Genomic DNA, 17,646 nt, shown 5'->3' on the forward strand with positions numbered 1-17,646 from the left:
TAGTGTAGGGCAGGCAGTTCAACAAGCTCTATACACTATTGCATCTCTATGTTTGCAGCTGAGGACCGTTACATTCGTGTGGCGGTTTAACGTGTATGCTACAATGCAATGTTTAGCAGCTGACTTGCAAAGAGGGAGCACCACGTGAAGAACTACATGAAAGGGAGCATTCATTTTGCTCTGTTAAATCAGGGGAGGGGGGGGCGCATCATAATGGAGATATACCTCATGTGACTGTCGCTGACTAACTGTGTTGCTGTAGTCGACCAGTAAGCTGCGGCTGCTGCTGCCGCTGGTCATGTACATGTTGATGGTGGGGGTGCTTTTTCCTTCTGCCAATCTTGATGTGAACTAGAACTGGTGACACAGATAGGGAAACACACAGTCAGACTGGTCGTCTTGTGCTTACAGAGCCAGGGCACTTTCACGGATTTCATCACGATGGCTTGGAGAGGAGGGAGAACACGGCCGTTTTATCGACCAACCCATTATTTAAACTAACGGCTGGTATTGTTTCTGACACGAGGACTCAGAAGAAAATAAAAGGTAATGTCTATAATTATCACAATCAATTGGAAACGACAATGAGACGTCACTACGCCGTGTTTTAGTGATGGTGGTTCATTTAGACAAACCGGTGGTCTCTGATTCCCCTAACCTCCGCCGGATAACCTCAGCATTGTTCTCTTGTCATACTTTGGCACACTCGGTGTTGTTACATATTATTTATCCTACATGTGTGGACTGTTTCGGCCGCGGATTGCGCGTGCTGCTTCAGCCAAGCTCGTGTCTGGTCACAAAATTTCCAAAACCAGACACCTCTGGTTTTTACGCTGCGGGCCTGACGACTGGATCAAGGCAAATTTTCCTCTATGCCAACGTAGCGTTGTTAGCATAGCAACTGGCTAAGCTAACGTTAACGGCTAGCTGCTTGATATTCTCTGTCGGTATTTAACGTTACTTCTAGTAACCGTTAGTTATGCTTATACTTTCGTATTTGAACTTCACCGTAAACGGAGTTTTTAAGTAAGACGAGGCAACGTTAATCTTTAAGTAGATATTGTGTCTGTAGGGAAAGAGGTTAGTGATAACGTTGAGTTATGGGACCTCAAAGTTCCGTTATGTTTGTCTTGCTAACGTAGCTGCTGAACTTCGTTTGCCGTAAACCTAGCTAGCTTGGTGAACTAACCTATACGACTTAGTTACACGTGAACTTAATATTAAGAGAAATTTCGCAACCGGACAACAAATGAGTGTGATGTGATGGGACACTCACTGCTGCCACTGAAACCCTTTAAAGTGATGTGGTGAGAAATTAAGTTGTTTGCTCTTCCTATCGAGATTAGTGTTGTTTGTAATTTTCAAATAGTTGTGTAACGTTAGTGTTGAACAATGTTCTGTCGGAAGTAGTTTATTTATAGGCTAAATGCAATATCTTTAGGCCGAAATTAACCCTGTGTTTGGACTTGACTCCCAAGAGTTGCACTGGTGTTGTACATGTGCATGATTGTGTAAATGTGGGTAATTTGTACTACACATTAAATGCTGTTGAATTTTTCATTTGAGTTATTGTTTTACAAGCCCAGTCTGGCAGTTTGTCAGAACTTCTATAGTATTCACAATTTGCAGTTTATATAGTTAACCTATATAATTATTGGTTGATACATTGATTGTTATCAACAGGTTGCAATAAATGTTACTGTATACACGGTCATTATAGGCCTAGTATTAACAAGTTGCATTTTCAACCTGATGGATCTGTTGCCTCATGCGGATTATAAATTGCTCTTTTGAAATGCATGTCTTTGCAGAGGTATTACATCTGAGCTGAACTCTGCTCAGACACCTCCCTGTGCTAAGCTTCATACTTCCTGATGTGCACTTGACTCAAGCAGTTCTCAGGACGACACAAATATGCCTCAGATGGAATTTGATATCTTTTTTACATTATGCTAAGTTAAAAACATATCTGTGGTTGAAAGCAGTTGCATAGTCCTTGCTTACAGTGCATAAAACTGTAGATGGCTTAAGATAATTAGCAGAGTTTGTTCAAAAACAGAGGCCAGGCCACACACTGACACACACATGTGTTGGTTTGTCTGCTGTCAGGCAACAGTTAGACTGCACATGATTCACTGTATGCACTGCGGCATGTTTTTCTGGTTCAATATTTGTATAATCTGTCATTTTGTATTACTGTTATGAATCAACCAGCAACAATGATAGGCAAACATTTATATTCTTATAACTATCATGCTTTCTGCAGCAGTGTGTGTGTGTGTGTGTGTGTGTGTGTGTGTGTGTGGGTTTCCTGTAAACTACTAAAAACATTACTGTTTTGGAAACAGGTTTTTTTTAACGGATGCTTGGACAGCTGACAGTGTCAACTGTCATGGCTGTTTCACCAAAACAAAATGACTATAAGAACTGGCTTTCTAAGTCTCCTTTCTGCTTCTCCTACTCAAACAAGTTTATCAAAATTCAAAAAAGGCAAAATAGCAGTTTATGTTAAAATGATTTTCTTCTTGTGTTTTTTAAAATGTATATTATTGTCTTTTTTCCAGACACAATTTGACCAGTCCTCCAAAGAGAGAGTATGGTGTATTTATTACCCATGGGAAGAGATTTCAGATTCAGTCTGGGTGGAGTCGTACCAAAACAATCATTATGAAACTACCTTTCATCCTACATTATGTTCTCCTTTTTTACATACTTAATCATAATTTTCTTTCCAACCTGTCTTCAATTTTGACTCCACCCTTTCCACACTCTCTCTGTGTGCTCTCTCTGTATTTAAATTTGTTTCCTTTTTGCTGACAGATGGGTGTCTCTTCTGGGATGTATAAATACTATATCCGTACTCTCTTGTCACTTTAGGTAATGACCTGGATGGTGCCATGTGAATGACTGAAGACCATGAAGCCCACACACAAGCTGCTGTTCGTCCTGTGCCCCATGCTGGTCCTGGGCTTTATTTACTACTCCTCCGGGAAGCTACATCTACACGTATGGGGCCAGAAGCCTCGTAAGTACCATTGCCAGTCTGACTGTTTGTAACCTCCATTCATCAGCTGATCAACCATCTGACATAGTCCTTTGAAAACCTACACGTTATTAGGCAAATGTGTTTGACACTCTATTGTGCATCTCTGTGCTGACTGCCAGTTATTCGTCTGTCTATTTCAACCTGCTTCCTTGGTTTTATTCTTCAGTCTCTCTGCTGAGCCGTTAGTATGTCATGCTGTGTGTTGGTGTCTCAAAGCCTGACTCTCTGATACTAAATTAGATTTTCATTCACTTCATCAGAGGACCGGCTGTAGTGTGGAGAGCTTAATTAGATTTTCTTGTACAGATAGTTGCTCTATCTCTGCTACTGAAAATCCGCCCATGTGGGTTGTCTCTCGGATAGAAATCTACTGACAGCCCTCTCCCTTGGCTTCAGTAACAATACATATGTGTTAACCAAAGAGATGAAAGCGTTTTCTGACTCTGTCTTAGAGACAGCATACTTATATCCCATCTGTTTTTGTAGATAGGAAGAAATTACTTCTTAGATGATGAAACCATAACTCTCAAACTGAAAATGCAGTTTTGAAAATCCCTTTATGCCATACTAAGAGGGCACGTCCTCCACTTTCCACTCTAAAAAACTCCTCCACATAACCACGTTATGTTTGGGTGTTGGTTATGAGTCAGTGTGGTTTCCTTAATGTTGAGTCCATATTTAGAACAGTTGGCAGATGATTGACCTGGATGTATACTGTTAATATTTGACTTATTAAGAAACACTCCGAGACAAAATATCAGATTGCAAACTGATAATGGAGGGGGTGGGGGGTTATTTCACACTGTGTGGGCGCCCTGAAACAGCTGTTAAAATCCAGCAGAGGGGGCTAGAAGATTTCTCAAGAAGAAAAAAAAAGATACTTTCCTGTGCCACCTACAGAGTATATTTTCTATGAAAGCATTCTCAGAGAGCAGCTTTTGGCACAACAAACACCTATCAGTGTTTTGAACCAGATTGACAGCATAGCTAAAGAGAGAGCAGATTGAGAAACATTTTTTGTTGTCTTCCTTGTGTTGTATCAGTTAGATCTTCACACTATGCGTTACTTTTGTAATCTTAGTAGACCTAAACCGGTTGGATGAGCCAAGTCAAGTCCACTACGTTCACAACTGCTGCGTGTATGATGCAAAAAAAACAGTAATGTCCATTGGCAATAATTGGCAGTGGTTGTCCTTGTAGAACGGACGCCACAGTGCTATGTGGGAGTGAGAAAAGCCAACCCTTAAAGTGTGGCTTTTGCCAAGTTGTTTATTTCTCTTATACTGCTATTTGTACCGGATACTGCCTGAGACGACATGCTTAACGGAACTTTTTTTAATTGCCAGCCAAAGGAATATGGTGTATAGAAAGTGCTGAATCATACTTCTCACGGTATCTACGTTTCCTGAAGGCAACATGATTGATTGAGGAAGGTCCTCAGCCTTCTTTGTTTTGATCACTCACATTTCAACGGCCCAGTTGAAGCCACGCCCCCACGCCAGATCGGGGTCAAAAGTCAGAAACTGAAAAAATACGATCGGAACCTGAAAACATAAAGTTAACAAATGAAAAAAAAAAAAAGAACTCAAATGTTTTCACACTTATTCTTAGTTTGAATATTTTATTTTTCAAAGTTCAAGATCAAAACTATTTTTCCAAATGATAAAAACTTTTGGCCCAGATTTAGCACCATACACAGGACCTAGTAATATTTCTGTAAATACCTCCTTGCCTCAAATATGTCAATAACGTCTAAATGTACACTGTAAATCATAAAATATGAGAAAATGTAATGATGCTTAAACAACTGATGGGCTTCGGAAGCAGTCAAGCCAAGGAGAACATAAGAGACAATATGTTACTCGACAAGAAGACAACTTTTCAAGTCATTCCACAGCTCCTTTATTGACGCCCACCATTGTTCACTACACACTTCATGTGCCATAATGCCACCAGAATGTAAATATAACCATGTTTACACATTATACTGCAAAATAACGTCAACTGAGAATGTTCTTCTTCTTTGGTTCCATTTCTTTCTTTTCAACTCATCCCTGTTCTCCAGCATTGCTCCCACTTTGAGGAGAAATAGGACTTCTTATGTGACAGGGGGGCAAGCATCGATTTTCTATCTGTAAAAGTGTTCTGTTATATTTGAACATGGAGCTCTACCGTAACAGAACTGCGTGAAAGTCCGAAGACAATGTCTAATCATATGTGCCATGTTGCTGTCTGAAGGAGCTATTTAACCAGCACTGAATATGCTTTAAAATATATCATTGGTGATTATGTTTCCTTTTTCAATTTAGGTACAATTTTCAGTAAGAAATCTAGTCTAGTTTTGCAAAGTGATGATGAAGGAGGGGGGGACATCATGTCACACTGTGTGGGCGCCCTGAAACAGCTGTTAAAATCAGGTTCTCCATACGCCACAACTTAATTTCTTGCTGCGTCCCCTGTTATTTTTAACTGCATCACTGACCGTACGATCAACAGTTGATCTTGGCTGTGTTTCAAATCCAAGCGATTTCTCAAGCTCTGACCAACGTCTCTGTGTAGCAAGGGTCTTGTTTTCTGTTGCGACACCTTTCATTTTGTCTTTCATCATCAACATTCAAAACTCCCTAGCAGTGAAGTGAAATGCTTTCAACCTTGTACAGTCACCTGCATGGCATTGAAATGATGTGCGGTCAGTTTATTTGAACAACTGCGTGACACACACTTTGATATGAAAAGAATGGAGCTTATGTTTTCCTGACTTGCGGTTTAATAGTACAAAGCAAAAAGAGAGGAGCTTTGATTGCGGTGGGAAATATTGGCTTTCTGCTTTACTGTGGTGCCAGATGTTTGGCTTCAAGAGGGTCAAAGAAGAAAGAGGAGCATGTGGATGCTCTCTCTCCCTCTGCCCTGGTCAGCTAAGCTATGCTGTCTTGCTGAGAGGATCAAATTTGGATGATCTCTTTTTCTCATTCTTGAATTGTAATGTTAGAGATTCAGTCACTGCTCCACAGTCAAACGGGACATATAGAGGCTTAGGCCCTGCTCGTGTGTGTGTGTGTGTGTGTGAGTGTGAGTGTGAGTGAATTGATCAAATCATGGCTGAATTCTGTTGTTCAACCAACGACCAGATGCAGCATTCCCGGGGCTGTTTTGTTTTGCGCTATCTTTTGACTCTGCCTTGGAGTGTCAATATGTGACCGTTGTCATTCCTCTTTCAGCTGGAGTGTTGGGCTCTTGACAGGCTGGAGTGATGAGGGGCCCCAGTCCACTTTGCATGTGTTTCTTCAGCATTAGTCTTTCTTTGTCCTTCAAATATAGTTAGCTACTTGTTGTACATATTTGTAGCTACTCCAGAAGTGCTTTCAGTTAACAATGTCAAGAATGGCTGTGGCTGACACACAAGGGCCTTTTTTGTCTTATTCAACACAAACTACTATTGAAGCCTGTGCAGCTACGATAAAATAAGTTCACAAAGCACAGTCACAGGCATGATCGGGTACTTATGATGTTATTGAAGCAAACATTCAATCTCCGACAGCTTGTTTTGAGTGTCAATATGGGCAATTACAATACAACTGTTGTCATTGATCTGTAATCATGTTGTTGGACAACTTTCGACTTTCCCAGTGCAGCAGGGGAGGGATTATTGTTGACCATGTTTAAGAAGTCCCGGAGGTAACACAGTTGTTCCAAATAGATTGGACAACACTTGTATGTGACTTGTCATCTTCAGATTTTTATCAAAAGTGGTGTTGTGCAATGTAGTTGCAACCCACTTCCTTTTGAATCCATTTTCTCAACAGTCACTGTGCGTTACAGGAAATTCACCTTTTAGGGTGTTATTTACACTTGAAATGAACACCTGCAGGGTGAGAACCAGCCAAGCTGCAAACATTTGTGCCAACAAGCTACAACTTTCTACCACATTATTTTTCACCCCTAAACTGCGTTTCTAAAATAAAACCCTAAACTACGTCATGAAAATGTTGTTATGACATGAAGCTAATTGTTTGCCATTAGTAATTCTCTGTGTACTGTAATTAAGAATTGTTTACACTTTGCTCATGAATCTATAACGATACATGATGTCATTTTCAGTGCAGTAAGGTCAGAAGTTGCTCAAGGAGCCTGCTCTAAATATTCCTGACCTCAGCTTGGTTTTCAACATCAGGGATTGACTTCCCTTGTGGTCATCAGGGCTTATACAGTTTCAGCTGGAACGGAGTTTGACATTTTCTAATTGGGGAACTTGATCTGCCAGAAGCCCTCACATGGAGAGGCTGTGCTGTGCTTACAGCCTATTCTGAGAACACTGTTCTGGACAGCAATTTACATTTGCAGACTTTTATTCAGTTTTTTGTCATGTGCTGCACTTTTTGTTCTTGTTCTGTTGTGGAGAGAGCTTTGTAGTTTTGTCACATTTAATCATCAGCGTTTGGCTGAAACATGGCCGCTGTCTCTCTCGCCTCTGTTTGGGTATTTGTTCGAAGCTAACCCTGTTCAGTTTTATCAATTTGGTAAAACGTTATAATGATTAATCTGAAAGGGGAGGTAGAATGAAAATGTGCAGCAGTTTCCAAAATCCTAATCGAACATAATGAAGACAGTTTTTAGCACGTTCAGAGTAAGTCACAGTCATTCACTGTGGGTCTGTCGCTGCTGTTTGCCTCTTTTTGCAGAAAGAGTGAGAATCTCTTGCGTTGTTCTGTAATAAGTCATTCTTTTAGATTCCTAAACGTCTGTATTGTTTTACTCTATGAATGGCTCTACTGTGATTGTAGACATTGCAGAAATGGCATTAAACCTTTTTGATGTTTTGTTTCCTTCATCTCTGTCTGCCTTTTGTGTGCATCTATTTTTGTGCGTAGCCACGGTCTTGTGTTTTGCTGACGCTCATGTTGAATACTTTTTGGTTTTTGAGTACTTTGGTCTTGGTTAATAGTTGCTTTCACAGCTCTACAGTGACTTAACCCCCTTTTACTTTCAGAGAGTGATGCAGAAGAGACAACTGTAGTCCTGACTAAAGGGGCTGAAGTGAAAAGAATTCCAGGTAGAGGCACTGAGACTCTGCCCATTTATAACTGGGTGACTGTCAAACTATTCAAGCGGGTGATTTTACACTGGGCTGTTGAGTTTTTTCCCCCCCTTGAAATATACATCTCTGCTAACTCAACCATGAAAGCTTTAAATTCTTCCACTTTCATCTTCCTATAATTTTTTTTTATTACAAAACATTTTTGTGCTCATTCCCTCATTGACTTCTTAGGGGCAACTGCCATGATAATCTCAAAAACACAATGAGGTTTCTGCAGTTAATTTTCCTCCTCATTGGACTTTCCACCTTTGAATAAAGATTGACACTCTGTAGCTTTAATCCACATAGGCTGCATTATAATTCTAACTTCTCCTTCTCCTCTTCTTACTCTGTAACGTCTGACATTGGCAGTTTGCTGCCACGACAGACTCACCTCAAACGGTGCTAACTGACCATTTTGTGTTTCAGAGTTGGAAACGGACATCACCGTGGGACGAATAGTAGGCTCAGGTACATCTGCAGCCCCACCAACCGAACCCCCCTACCCATCCTTGTTGACCCGCCACCTTTTTTAAAAGAAAAATAACGGAACCTTTTTAAAACCCTGAGATACTTCAGCAGCCACATTTGTTTTAAGAGGCTAGCAATTTATAAAAAAATAAATAAAAAATAGTCTGCCAACTTTGTCAACCAGATGTGTTACTAACAGGGAAAGTAACTTGTTTTTGAAAGTAAATTCAAGTTGTGAAGTTAATTATGAAAGAAAATACTGAATTTCGTACTCATGTCAACTAGTGAGGAATTAAACATCGTCCTCCACATGAAGCTGCAGTGTGATGCAACACTGCCCTCTGTTGTCAAGGCTCAGTAACAAATGGTTGGCAAGTGAAGCAGTCTGCAGGCGTTTTGGTGCATAATACTGTAAGGGTTCCACAGACCAACATTTGTCTTACTGGTAGGACCCTGCTGCTTTAATTTCTCCAAAGCTGTCGCCTCGGCTTGGCCCTTTGGCTGCTTTATGCTTCTCAACAGAAACATAATGCACATACACACACTCACTTGCTCATCTTGGCTGCCATGGCAAAGTCCCCATCCTCCAGGGCAGTGCTTGGATCCTTTCCTAACCAGCCGTCACACATTCCCATTGTTCTTTTCTTTATCTTTCTCCTCCAGCTTCTCTGTGAAGACGAGATCCGCAACCACAGGAGTAATACCACGCTCTTCCTACTTTCAACTAATGCTCATTTTAAATGTAGTCCTCGGTCGTGCTAATTTAAGCATTTTACTGACAGTAGTTCATGTTAGCTTTTCTAATAGTTTCTGTAAGTACCATTATAGAATATTGAACATGGATACTCAAATGAAATCATTGCAAATAATTTAAATTTCTCCATAAATATTTACCTTTGTGCTTCTCTGTCTTCTACCTCAACGCTTCACCAGGCACCTATTGGCCGCCCCTTTGGTTGTCCATAGGTGATCTCTAACTTCTTTTCTAACTTTATTTTATGCTCAACAGATTGTTTTGGCTTGCTTGTCCCTAACCGTGCTTGTTTGCCGCAAATCCTTAATTCTAATGCTTTGTTTTCTTTCACATTCACCATTTGGTTTTCCCCTGTGAACGACGCACAGGTTGCTTACAACTACAGCCAATGAGCTGCTAGTTGAACACGATGTACATTGTATGAACCGTGCTAATGATCCAACTGTGTGAAGTTTCCAGATACCGTGCTTTCTACATCTATGCTTTTGTAGATCTGCGTGATAATTTCGATCTCTGTCTTTTCCAGTGTATGATAAGCAGGGCTTTCTGCTGCAGCTGGACACAAAACTGTGAGTACATCTCTTTCTAGTAAACATTTCTGTCATTTATAGGAACACTTTTATCAATCCTCCATCATGTACTGTGTGTGATATTTCTAACTTGTTATGTTTACAACAATTCCCAGTTAGACTTTGACTCATTAATTTAGATATGTTTTACAGCTCGTTCCACTGAATGCTTATTCATGCAGGTTCTGCTCGATCAATTGGGAACATGAAAACGTAAACGTCCAAACAATTAATCTCACTTGATTTAAAAATAAAATAAACACACAGCATCTCAATGGAGTCCTAACCAGAACCTTGTGACAATTGCACATATTTAATTGGTGCTTTTGAGTAATACATTAAGAGATTTGTGTTAATTGAGACGTAGTTTTTTTTATTCCAGAGCAGCTGTGGTTTGTCAGGGTGAGAACATGCATCATTACGCAGCTGTCATTGTGTCAGCGTGTCTGTTGATTTGTGTATAATTCCCTGAATTGGTTTGACACTCTTGTTCTAAACTGCCATGATAAGGTGCTTTCTCTGGCCCTCCCATTACCATGCAGGCAACAATCATAATGCTCCCCTCACCACCCGGGCTCTCACAGGACACGTCTGTCCACACTGCACACACACTGTAAGCACCATGTCAGCACACACTTTAAGGTGGTTTTCACATGGTTTCAGTTTATCTAAAACTGCTCCTTACATTATATCTACAGTGCCATGAATTACTCCATTAGAGCACATGCGTACACTAGTGTAATTCAGCATAAAAATAGTTATTAGGTTTGTCAGTTGTAATTTATTCAGCTGGTTGTCTGATGGAAAAGTGCCCCCTATATTTCATTCTCACCAAATCACAAACCAGCTTAAGGCCGAGCTGCAGGTGAACCGCATTCGAGCATTCTGAAAAATTAAAAACGAGTGCAGAAGAGTTTCAAATTGTGCACAAGCAGGCCCCAGCCAACTGCCAACTCTGATTCCTGGCCTCACACAGTGCTAAGACTTGGCCCTCCCTCCCTTCTCCCTGTTTATTTGAACTAGATTCATGGCATACATCAGGTTATTAATGATCATGCTAGTAATCGGGAGGTTCTAGTTTTAGCGCTGGCAGTGTGATTATTTGAACAGGGCCCCTCCACTTTGTCTCGCCACTCACAGGTGATGCTGAGCTGTTGCTGAGATCTCCAACTTCCTAAGCCACCCGTTCTGTCCTATCTCTCATGCACGTTGTTTGACAAGCTCAGTTTTTGAGGCTTAGATATATGTCAGTGTAATTGATAATCAGTTATCACAATGTGTCTGATTAATTGCTCCCTCTGTTCTTTTTAATGTACAGGCCACCAGAGTTGGCATACAAGTATGGCAACCTCAGCGAAGGAGTGTGCAAGCCGGGATATGCAGCAGCCAAGATGACTGCCATCTATCCTAAGTGAGAAGGACTTTTCTTTCTTCTTTGAATTTGACTTAACATTGTGAAGATGCATTTGGATCCAAACGGGCTTTAAGAACTTCACAAGCTTCACAAACAAATAATTTTAATTGGATTTCAGCGAAGGAAAATCTAAAACTGTCACTCAAGCATACCAAGACGCATGATGTCACTCCTCAAGCCAACTTGGCCTTAAGGGTTTTGAGTCAGAAACAGAGAAACCCACACATTCCTCTCCAATCTTCGGCAGTTCAATCATGTTTCTATCATCTTCTCCCCCGCTACAAAACCCTGACTGTGTCCTTGTGATCTCCCTGTTACACAAAAGAACTTTTGTCACCCGAGTACAAGATCTCCCATCTTTCTCATATCACATCCTACAGCCTTCGAGGCTTTCTCTATAAGCGACACCAACCAACTTCCTGTCCTGACTCATCAGAAGGTTCCTGGTACCCAACCCACACAGTCCACACAACCCTCCACGGCCCTCTCTGATGTCATTGGCTCTTTAGATTTTTCTATTTGCCTCTATTTGCCGCTTATCTCAGCTCGATCTATAGGGCATTGTCCCAGCAGCATTCTCGGAGCTAAGCTAATAGAGGGGCAATTTACCGCATTGTTGAACAATAGCCAGTGGCACTTCAATGCAGTACTCGAACTAGTTATGAGACAAATTTGCCAGCCCATTTCCAAGAGTAAGTATTGAATCCGATTTATGAATTGCCTGAGGATGCAAAATTAAGTTCAAAGCTTAAATAGAAATATGCAGTTTTTCAACAATACATTTCAATACATTACAAAACCTCTTTACTTTGTTTTTATATATTTTACATTTAAAAGTACAGTTTCTTTTCACTTTCCTATACGTAAGGCTTTCTCTCCCTGCCTGTGTGATATTCTGCTACACTATTCTCTAAAAATGAGATGCTCTCAAAGTGTTTAAGTGAGGCTATCCAAACCATATGGCATAATATATACAGTATATATTGAATGAATTGACAAACCAACTCTAAACATCACCATCAGCCGTGCGCTGTCAGCTGTAAATGGCAGCGCTGCTTAACAAGACGGACGAAGCACTTTAGTGGAACTACCCTCTACCTATCTGAGAGGCTACGTGTTAACAATGTCCTCCCTCTTAATGACTTCCTCTAATCAGCCGCACGTGTCGGATCAAAGTTCTGCACAACACAGAACCCCCACTGGGAGCCCACTGATTACTACCACCTTCAACCCAGTCACACATAGGTCAATGAGCACAATTAATGCCGCACTTTGTGTAAGTTTGTGTGTATGTATGCGTTTGTACGCTTGAGTGCCAGTGTACGGTTGAACCTACACAATCAAACAGTTTGTGATTAATCGCGTCCTGTGTGAAAAGGAGTCAACCAATTAACATCTTGTTTGTTAACTCAGTCTGCTTTGTGTGTTTACAAGGCAAAAACAATTTAAAAGTCCTTGTTAGCATTTTGTTTAAATAGGTGTGGCCTACAGTTCAGCTGTTAGAGAAAACCTACTTAACCTCTAGCAGTGAGGTCCTCTTATGGCTCTCCCTCTAATCATCTCCTGCTTCCTCCATGTTTGTCTTCTCTGAAGCCCTCTGCCCTGCAGAATCCAATTTATTTTCCACACCTCCCCTCCCCTCCACTTTACCCAAAACTGTTTGTATTGGAGCCCTAAATCAAGTGTTGGCAGTGAACTTGAAGCGGCACGGTTATGAAAATATTGCCAGTGAGAGATGGACCCAGCAAAGGAAATGAGCACAATGCATCCCTGCCTGTTGGCTGTTTTGGGAGCCCTCTCTTTTTATTTAACAAGTAGCCCCCTGTCTCTCTGCTTTGTCAGGATGTCAGTGACCGTCTGTCGGTCAGGGCTCAAGGACTTGCAATGGTCCTGCGTTATTTATAGCCCCTTCTGGCCTCAGAAGTCTTGGGTTTAATGAATCTCCATTTGTTTTGGCAGTCGGGTGATGTGAGGAAGAGAGAGTCATACATAACTGCCTCTCTTCTCGAATCCTCTCTCTGCTTTCTTGCTTTAAACCTGGGGGATAATGAGGATATCAAAGACCGATTAGGGTGCTTGGAAGAGGTTTAAGCTAACCGGAAGGCCTCCCAATAATGTCGGCCATGTTTGGTCATTGTGCTTCAGAGCTCCACATATTTCTTGTACACCCACGGCAGTGTTATGGGAACAAGCTATCCAAGAGTCCTGCTGAGAAACAAGGGAGTGTGATGGTGCTTGTGTGGCCCCCCCTGATTCCAGTTCAAAATGCCTTTGGTAGGTGTCTGTCTGTGTCAGACAGTGTGTCTGTGTGTCCTTGTGTGTCTGTGTGTCCTGATGAATTATTTGGGTCTGACTTGGAAACGCCATGGCATTCCCTGCATGTTAACGTTAGAAATGAGACAATAAGTCTCTCTTGTCGTGCCCCCCCCCCTTCCAGCTTGACAGCAGGTCATAAAAACACACATTCATCCTGGAGCCACACTTGCAGAAGTGGCACGTAGCCCAGCATTTGTGTCGCAGACGTGACTAAGAGGAAATGGTTTCTTTTGATTTCAGAGCTGCAATTAATCAAAGAGCGGCACGCACACGCTTATACAGACACACAGGATAAGGAAGAGGCAATGCTGGAAGAAGTATTCACGGGCGTTAAAAACACTGGTCACAGACGTGTTCTTGAATATCAAAGTCAATTTGTTTGTTAATGTCAGTTTATCTGGCCTGTTTTCCGCCATGGGCGAACACAATTAGGCTAAATCTAAAACCTAAAACTTTTTACAATCTAATTCAGTTTGTAGAAACATTCTCACCTCAAATAATTTGAAGGAAAAGCATTCTGACATGTGTATGTTGTCCAAGCAGATTTATCGACAGTGTGTCAGCTGTGATTTAGGCCCGGGTAGAGGGGTTATGTTGATGGGTGATGCACTGCAGCTGCTTTTTGTGTCAATCCTTCGCTTATTTTTTAGCTTCTTTGCTAATGTGCACACAAACACTTTGCTTGTTTTGCTTTAGCAGGGGAGGTGGGGATGCTATTGGATTAATGACGGTGGAAGAAGGGATTTCATTTATCACTTTGTGGCTTAAACTTTGCCCAAGTAATTGACACTACTGTCCCAGTTGGAGCATGGATTATGGAGAAGACCAAATGTGTGCTGGGGGAATTCACAACAAAATAAATAATTTCACTTTCTCCTTCTGTTTCCCTTCCTGCGTCTCATGACAGATTCATGAAACCAGCACCCATGTTTCTTGATCGGAACTTCAAACGTCTTGCAAAAGTCAGCAATTACTTGCCTCCATTTGGATTCAAAACACAAGGTAAGAACATTTCATTCTATCTGTTAACCTTCTGTCCATAAAAATATAAACACTAGTAATATTTTGATGTGGTGTGCAGACACACTTGTGTTAAAGCCAGCACTGTGTTGTTAGTGCTGCTGTTTGAGGTTTAAATGCTGGGTGGGAGCTTGACATTGGCCGCATGTTACGGTATGTTGTGTCTACAGTGCCTGGCATCTAAGAGTAATAAATCATCTGATTTGAGTTGGTACCAAGCCCAGATTTGTGTGTTTTCAATATTTCCCAGTTGATTCACAGTTTTGTTCGAAGTCTTCAAAATGACTCCTCAAACGGTGATGAAATGATAAGTTAGCGCTGCCAACATTCCTTCAGTAGGCATCTGCTGGCTTCTCTTTGATTTGGAACGTGCGGGACTCAAAAAGTTATTCTGTCGTCTAATATTCAGACTGATGTGTCATTTTGTTGCTCCAATTTAAATTGCTAAAAAGAATCAAGGAGGTGGGCTGAGAGGTATGAAGCTAGGCTAGTTATTCTGTCCAAATACCTGCTGTTTTTAAACTCTCCAAGGTTTCACTCTGAGGGTTCAGCTGTGGAGAATGCCCGTGTTCTGCCCCTTTGCTCTTTTCCATTATTTGTCATTGTTGCAAGGCTGATGTTTTTGGCAGGATATGTTCTGCCTCAGGTTTCAGTTTGTTACTCTTTCCTAGTCCTGAGTTGAGAGTAAGGGAGAAAGGTAATCATTAGTGTACATTAGTCACCTTTTAGTCTTTGCCAAAGTTATGAAATAGAAATGCATGCAATGCCAACAAATCTTTTATCAAACCTTTTATCTCTCCTCACTCTTTGTTATTAGCAAAGAGCAATGAAAAACATGTAGGCGGCAGGAACATTCATTTCGAAATGGTGTAAATGAGGTTTGGCTGTTACCTGGTTAATGTGGTTTCTGCAGCTGGTGTCTATTCAGCCAAAGGTTGTTTGTGAGTGAAAAGACGCATCCCTCTGTAACATCACAGGTCATTATTGAACTTCAAAGACACTGAGTGTTGAATCTTCTTTCAGCTAGAGAAACAATCTGATCACCTCACATCAATTTAGGAATCTTCTAGTTAAAGATTGAATTGATATATCCGTGTATATAATGATATATTAATCTGTTCAACTAAATGATTCTAGCATTTGGAGTAAGACGCTGGTATAGTACAGTAGGCTAGAGCTGTTCATTAAAGGGGTTGGATACATTTAATGAACATTTCATATATTATGTTGCTCATCTACTAAATAACCTTTAGTATATTAAATAGATTTTTTTACCACTGGCCAACTTTGAGCCTCGAACCTCTGAGGAGCCTGAAACAAACCAAGCAAACCTTCTTAAGTTCATAATACTGTTATGATGCCATGCTTAATGGTCAGAATTTCTGACTTGTAGCGTAGCCTTCTGTTTGTCATAATGACAACATCGGTGATCAGTTTGTTTGTTTGCCAGATGAATTCTATCTTTGGAACAGTGAACGCGTACATCTCCCAACACTCCAACTTCAGTGTTTCCACACACAGTGCTTGTACTTGTTCCCTGACCTTAACACACTCCAGCACTTCAGATATCAAACCAGTACACAATGCCATGGGAACTGAAGAGATAACATTAAGCTGGCTTCAGTGACATGCTCTGCCACATATTTTCCAATACTTAGAAGCAGAAGGCACAGTGAATGTTACCTTTGTGCTCTGGCAAGTTCTCCGCTGTCATACGAACACACACAGACACACACACTGTCTGAGTTGCTATCAAAAGGGCACTCCCTGTGCGAGTGTTACACCTGGTCTCTGTTTTCTCCACGGACTGCGATGGCAGTGGGGTTTCCCTTTTAGTGGTACTCATGTGGAGCGATGATACGTGTGGATCTTGAATAGAACACCACAAAGGATTCCAAATTGGGAACATGGAGTGGTGGAGGTGGACGGGAGGTTTATTTTTATTATTTTTATTCTGCCATGGTATCTTTGGCCCACATCAACCACAGCAGAGAACAGTAAAGCTGTGTTGATTCGCTCTCAGAGAAAACACAGTCAGCACTGCAGGATTCCAGTCAGCCACTGAACAGTCCATTTGAGTAATTGGCTATATTTTGCATTATTTGTTAAATATTATTCTAACTGTATATCAAATGTTATTAAATATCTTTCTGCAGTCCAACGTGAACTTAGTAAAGCATGATATTGTTCAGCAGCCAAAAGCTTAGACGGTTCAAAAGTCACAACACTTGCACAGTTCTTTAAAATTGGCATCGCATCCCCTTTTTAAAATGATTATAGCTAAAGAGCTAAAGGGATTTATCTAACTGAAAGAGCCCATCATACAATATTTCCTGCTAGCAGTTGTTGATGACAGATATTGACATTAATTTATTGGAGTGCAGATCGCACTATTTTATTTACTTTGATTAATATTCATAACCATAGTTTGATGTTCACACGATCACATTGTAGATGTATAAGGTCATTCAGTGCTTTATGTTCTTTGTAACGTGAGACAATAGCGGGTGCACAAAGGTGCGAGTACATTCATATGAACCATTGGTAAAATATCACATATTCAGCTTCATAAAAAAGAAGAAGCTTTGCTGTGTTTGGGCTGATGTATTGAACCTCCTGGAGTGTGTTTTGCAGCAAGTGAGTGAAGTTGTGTCCTCATCAACTAATCGAGCAGATTGATACGTTTTCTTACTGAGCAGTTGGTTTTTTACTGTTGATGTATTTTGTTTTCATTTCACTTGCCCACCAACTGTAGGCACACACCATTATGCAGCGTTGCACGTAATCAGGAGGGAAATGACTCAGCCAGAAAGATGTAGCAAACGGGTGCCAAAGATTTGAACACAGATTTTCAGTCTACAACATGCAAGTAAAGATGGTACCACCTCAGTTACCCAGCTATGTTTCAGGATTGTTCAATTAACAATATACTTGATTAATAAGTCATCGTGCTGCAATCAAATTGTCCGTTGATGCGGAGTC

General features: G+C 40.9%; 1 protein-coding gene across 9 annotated transcripts in view; it reads left to right on the forward strand.

The window, feature by feature from the left end:
• The first annotated feature begins 214 nt into the window (after positions 1 to 214).
• Positions 215 to 17,646, forward strand: part of st3gal3b (ST3 beta-galactoside alpha-2,3-sialyltransferase 3b) — a 38,115-nt gene continuing 20,683 nt past the window's right edge. For 2 of the 9 annotated variants that reach the window (XR_003833801.1, XR_003833802.1), the window contains exons 1-7: positions 215 to 546; positions 2,878 to 3,025; positions 8,034 to 8,096; positions 8,550 to 8,591; positions 9,872 to 9,914; positions 11,233 to 11,325; positions 14,552 to 14,646. Coding sequence is in view for 5 of the 9 variants with exons in the window: in XM_029452819.1 (XP_029308679.1) it covers positions 2,917 to 3,025; positions 8,034 to 8,096; positions 8,550 to 8,591; positions 9,872 to 9,914; positions 11,233 to 11,325; positions 14,552 to 14,646 (445 nt within the window). In the remaining 4 variants the exon portion in view is untranslated. Of the gene's footprint in view, positions 547 to 661; positions 1,308 to 2,877; positions 3,026 to 8,033; positions 8,097 to 8,549; positions 8,592 to 9,871; positions 9,915 to 11,232; positions 11,326 to 14,551; positions 14,647 to 17,646 lie in introns of those variants that run through there. The other 7 variants (XR_003833803.1, XR_003833804.1, XM_029452819.1 and 4 more) reach the window with 6 other exon arrangements.

This window comes from Cottoperca gobio, chromosome 17 (genome assembly GCF_900634415.1).
Source record: "Cottoperca gobio chromosome 17, fCotGob3.1, whole genome shotgun sequence".
Lineage (NCBI taxonomy): Eukaryota > Metazoa > Chordata > Actinopteri > Perciformes > Bovichtidae > Cottoperca > Cottoperca gobio.